The sequence below is a fragment of the Onychomys torridus genome, chromosome 4 (genome assembly GCF_903995425.1).
Source record: "Onychomys torridus chromosome 4, mOncTor1.1, whole genome shotgun sequence".
In the NCBI taxonomy this organism is placed as follows: Eukaryota; Metazoa; Chordata; class Mammalia; order Rodentia; family Cricetidae; genus Onychomys; species Onychomys torridus.
The window spans coordinates 65,468,919-65,474,918 of record NC_050446.1 but is presented as its reverse complement, the minus strand read 5'-3'; the positions used below and the strand labels follow the sequence as shown (position 1 = coordinate 65,474,918).

At 36.3% G+C, this 6,000-nt stretch overlaps 1 protein-coding gene across 1 annotated transcript; it reads left to right on the top strand.

Moving 5' to 3' along the window:
* The first annotated feature begins 1,094 nt into the window (after positions 1–1,094).
* Positions 1,095–2,027, top strand: LOC118581824 (olfactory receptor 4C45-like). Its single transcript, XM_036184254.1, has one exon. The coding sequence runs from the start codon at positions 1,107–1,109 to the stop codon at positions 2,025–2,027; it is 921 nt and encodes a 306-aa protein (XP_036040147.1). The 5' UTR covers positions 1,095–1,106.
* The last annotated feature ends 3,973 nt before the right edge of the window (positions 2,028–6,000 follow it).

Genomic DNA, 6,000 nt, shown 5'->3' with positions numbered 1-6,000 from the left:
GAAGGAAATTATGTTGCTTGGTTTTTGACAGGTGTTGTGGAAATAGGCAGAAAGGGGAAGAAAAAGAATAAAACCTCTCCTCTTTTGTAAAAACACTGATGTGCTAGTAAAAGTCCACATGGACAGAAATTGGAAGAAAACATTTTTGTATAGCATCAACATTTGCACCAGTTGTCAGTGAAAACTATAAATTCATCTAGTTTGATTGGATGTATACCAAAAACAGAAAGTATATTTTCTTAGCCAGGCCTCTCACAGGTGCCCTCACCGCATGTAACTCCATTTACAGTGAGTGCCCAGGAGAATTTTACTTAACCCTGAACATAATCCTAAATGAGGAAATAGTTAAACATCTGAGTAAATTTATAAAATGCTGTGAGGACTTAGAAGGACTTTGGAGTCTTTTCATGTATGCATCCAATGATACAAAGTCAGAGAACACGAAAGAAGGGGCAGTGGGAAGTCTAAAATAAAAGTTGCTGTTCTAGAATTAATTATATTAATGAGCTGTAAAAAAAATCCTTTTGTCATCAAGAAAATAAGAAACTCTCCCTGTAGTTCTGTCCCTGAGTTCATGTGTATCATATGATAAAGAGAAATCATACCTACAGAACACAGGATCCTTACATCCAGCAAGGCTTCATGCTTTAGTTCTTTAGTGTAATAATGAATTTCACAAACACTGTGTTCATAGACCTCTAACATTCACGTTCATGCACAAATCTAATTTCAAATAAATTGAGATTCATGCTATTTGTCCCACAAGAAAAAAAAAACACGAAATAAAGGCCACCTTTGAGATTATTCCCAGGATTTTCTTTTTAAAGGTTGATTGTTAACCTTCAGCCAACAACTATAATTAGACTTTGCTTTGTTGTAGTGTTATAATAAAGTATTAGTATCAAGCTAACCTACTTTTCATCTTAAAAATTATCTGCAAAGTTATCTTAAGTGTAAAAGTAAAAATGTAGCTTTTCCATTTTAGCAGTTACAACAATGAGATGACAAACTATTTCAATTTAGTATTTAAAATATTATTAATGGGACAGTCTATCTTTTTTTTAGATGACTTTATGACCACAGCCTGAACTAAACTGTTCGAAAGAATGAACAATGTCACAGAATTCATCCTCCTAGGCTTGACTCAAGACCCAGATCTGCAGAAATTCTTATTTATTGTGTGCTTAATAATCTATTTGATCACACTGGCAGGTAACACGCTCATCTCAGTCACCATCTTCATCAGCCCAGCCCTCGCTACTCCCATGTACTTTTTTCTGTCCTACTTATCCATCATAGATGGTTTCTACTCTTCTTCCATAGCACCCAAAATGATCTATGACTTGATCTCTGAGAAGAGCAGAATATCCTTCAATGGCTGCATGACTCAGCTTTTTGCTGAACATTTTTTTGCTGCAGCTGAAATCATCTTGTTGATTTCCATGGCCTATGATCGCTATGTAGCCATCTGCAAGCCTTTGCACTACATGACCATCATGAGCCGTCCTGTGTGTGTATTTCTTGTGGGGGCTGCTATAGTCTTGGGATTCATCCATGGAGGAATACAGATTTTATTTATGGCCCAGTTACCTTTCTGTGGTCCAAATATCATTGACCACTTTATGTGTGATTTAATACCACTCCTGGAGCTGGCCTGCACTGACACTCACACTCTAGGGCCACTGATTGCTGCCAACAGTGGGTCACTGTGTTTACTCATTTTCTCTATGCTGGTTACTTCTTATATAGTCATCCTTCACTCCCTGAGGAATCACAGTTCAGAAGGGCGGCGCAAAGCCCTGTCCACCTGTGCGTCTCATGTCACTGTTGTTGTCTTATTCTTTGTACCTTGTTCATATCTATACCTAAGGCCTATGACCTCCTTACCCACTGACAAAGCCGTGACTGTGTTTTGCACTCTGGTGACACCTATGTTGAATCCATTAATCTATACCCTCAGAAATGAGGAGGTCAAAAAGGTTATGAAGAAGCTCTGGGGTCAAATGTGTAAAGCTGGTGATGCATAAACCTGGTGATTTGTGTTTTTAAAAACAATGTATAGTGCTGTTTCATGGACACTTGTTCTCCTTTTTAAATGGTTAAAATGATGATAGTGAATTATATCCTATTTGCACCAAATTTTCATTGAATTGTAATTATATCTCTGAGTGGAGTACAATGTACCATGCATGTAGATAATACATATAAGAAAATAATATATATGAAGAGGTCAAAAGGGTTATTAGAAAGCTCCTGGGTCAAATATGGTCAAACAATGGTTAAAGAAGTCTTACAATTTTCTATTTTTAGACAGGAATAGCTAGTGATAGTTCATGTAGATTTCTTTTCTCTAAGTGATTTAAATTGAGATAGCCAATTATACTCTGTATCAGAATTAGCATATTTATATATCAATGAAATGGATGCAGTGTAATAAAAAATGTAGACAATGTGTATGATAACATCAGTGTAATAAGGATTTCTGTGACATTATAGATTCATCATTTTTTTGGTGCTTAGAATCTTTAAATCCTGTTCTAATTTTTTATAGTATCTAAAATAAGTTATTATGAACTATGGTCACTCTATTCTGTTTAGAATGTATTTGTCCTATTGAACCATATTTTGGAAGTTTTTTTTATCCCAAGTATCTCTGTTCCTCCCCTTTCTCACTCTTTCTAAACTGCAGTGATCTTTACTCTATCGTTCAACTTTAGTGAGATAATGACAACAAACACTGATGAGGATCCAGAGAAAGGGGACCCTTATTCATCTGTGGAAGGGTAAACTAATATAGTTACTGTGGAAATAAGGGTTTAAAAAATTCTAAAAATAGAACAATATGACCCACTCCTGGGCATCTACTCAATGGATTCTAATCTACAACAGAGATATCTGTTTATTTGTGTTGGTTGCTTCTCTCTTCACACTAGCTAAGAAATGGAATTCTCTAATGATTTTATTGACTGGTAAATGTAAAATGAAATATGTTAATACACATAATTTTATTTCATGATAAAGAAAAATGAAACCAAACAATTTTATAAAAATGGGTGAGTCTAGACTACTGATTAAGGCAACCCAGGTGCAGAATGACAAATTCTGTATGTTCTCTTTCCCATGTAGGTCCTAGCTTTAAATTTTCACATTTCTGTATTTAAGTTAAAATCTCTTTAGAGCCCCTATAGCAAGAGAGGAATCAGATAAGGTGTGAGAAAGGAAAGGACTTGCAGAGGAGGAAGCATGAAACACACATGATGCAGAAATAGGGGTACAAATACTAGGGTTGAAATGTTTGAATGGCCATTGGGGCAGGATGAGGGAAAATGTTAGTGATGGGGAGGGATAAACAAAAAATGATATAGAAACCTATGTCTTTATGAATGAAATAAAGGGGACAATTAGTCTACCAGGGTCAAAGCCACAATTTTTTTTTGCTTAATTTTATTTTTATTTTTGTTTGCTTTTTAAAAATTATTAATTTTGTTTTTTGAAACTATAACTATACCATTTCCTCCTCTCTTTCCTTCCTCTAAATCCTCCCATATAATCCTCCTTACTCTCTTTCAAATCCATGACCTCTTTTTTGTTATTAATTTTTACATATATATATATATTTATATGCATATGTTCTTACATACATAAATACAAGCTGCTCAGTCTATATAATGATGAGTCAACAAAAAAATTAGTAAGAGCCAAAGAAGCTAAGCCAATGCTTTCTCATCAACATGACTGCTGAAACATGAGCTAAATGGACAGGGAAAAGGCCCAGAGGACTCAATGAAGAACCACAAGCAATGAAGGAATACTGGAAGCAGGAGAAGTAGTCTTATCCAGGGAAGAGCACATCAACTGATTATCCAATACCAAATTGTAGTCTTAAAATCATGCATACAATTAACATAATTTTTACAGTTTAACAAGTGGATAATGCTGCTCTCAGAGGCCACAGTTTGTTAAACAAAAATCCCAGGACTCCATTAGCCTATAGGAAACCAATACTATTCTTCTACTAAAGGAATATAGCAATAAAAGTGATTCCCAATGCCATTGTGCTATACCCATAGTCCTATGCCTTACTCACCCATTATAAGAGAAGCTTCCTCCTGCAATAGGTGGGAACTAACACAGAGGCCCACAACTGGACAATGTACAAAGAATGAGAGACCTTGGAACACCCAGTCCTAAATGCAATGCCTTCATGAAGCCCATCCCTTCAGGATTCAGGGAACTGCAGTGAAGAGGCAGGAAGACTGTTAGAGCCAGAGGGGATGGATAATATCAGGGAAACAGTGTCTTTCACATACAAAAGTGCAGATCACATATGAACTCACAGAGACTGTGACAGCACATGCATGACCAACACAAGTACAAACCAGATAGAATCTCAGCATTCATATGGGGAAGTCAATATGAGTTCCCATTCCCCACCAAGAAGATATCTCTAATTAACAACTGCTCATGAAAAGAAATATTAGTTTCTCCAAGGGATTCTCACTGGGCACACAAAACACACTTAAGAGCAGGTCCCATGCTCAGCAGTGGGATGATCAACTCAAAATTAACTCAGCAGTATTTTGGAGATTATGTATATTTCATTTTACTTTTTTTTTCCAGACAGGGTTTTTCTGTGTTGTTTTGTGCCTTTCTTGGAACTTCAGTCTGTAGACCAGGCTGGCCTTGAACTCACAGAGATCCTCCTGCCTCTGCTTCCCGAGTGCTGGGATTAAAGGTGTATGCCACCACCTCCTGGCTTGTTTTTGTTTTTTGGGGGGCATTTTTTTAAAAATCAGCCTTACTTGTCTTTTGCTTGTATATTATGGTTCTCAATTTTGTGTCTACAGATTTTGTGTGTATTTACCTCTATATTCATTTCCTGTATGTCTTCCTTTGTTTTTTGTTTCCTTTCATTAATTGTTTTTATTTGTTCTTTTTTAATCCTTGTTTGTTTATCTTTATTTACCTGTTTTTTTTGAAAGAGAAAGAAGGCCTGGTGTTGGAAGGGTAGGGAAGTAGGGAGGATCTGAGAGGAGAAACTGTGATCAGAATATCTGTATGAAAGCAATTTTATTTTCAATAAAAAAATAAAAAAAAATCTGAAAAAATGCCAGCAAGAATGTGGGAAAGAGGGAACTCTTAACTGTTGGTGGGATTGTAAACTTCTGAAAACACTTTAGAAGTCAGTGTGGAATATCCTCAAAAAGCTAGATCTACCATGTGAGCCAGATATACCACTCCTTAGCATGTATCCTATGGACTCAATAGCCCATTTCACAGACACCTGCTCAGCCATGTTCATTGCTATTTTATTTACATAACTGGGAAATGAAAACAACTTAAATTTCCTTCAACTGGTGGAATGGTAATAAAGGTGTAGTATATATGCACAATGTAATTCTATTCATCTTTAAAGAAAAATGTCATAATGGAATTTGTAGGTAAATGTATGGAACTAGAAAATATTAAAACTAGTGAGATAATTCTAACTCAGAAAGTCACTACCCCATGGTCTCTCTTCTTTGCATATCCTAGCTCTGAATCTTTAGATATAAGTGTATAAACTGGAGAAGCCGATATGAACATAGCTGAGCAAATGCCCTTGTGGTATGATTGAGCATTCCTTGGGTATATGTCCAAGAGTGCTACAGCTGGGTATTGGGGGAGATGGATTCCCAATTTTCTAAGGAAGTGTCATATTGATTTCCAAAGTGGCTGTACAAGCTTGCATTCCCACCAGTAGTGGAGGAGAGTTCCCCTTGCTCCACATCCTCTCCAGCATAAGCTGTCTTCTGTGTTTTTGATCTTAGCCACTCTGACAGGTGTAAGGTGGTATCTAAGAGTCATTTTGATTTGCATTTCCTGGATAATTAGGGATGTTGATCAATTCCTTAAATGTCTTTCAGCCATTTGAACTTCCTCTGTGGAGAATTCTCTGTTTACTTCTACTGCCCATTTCTTAATTGGACTGTTGGTCATTTTGATGTCTAATTTCTTGAG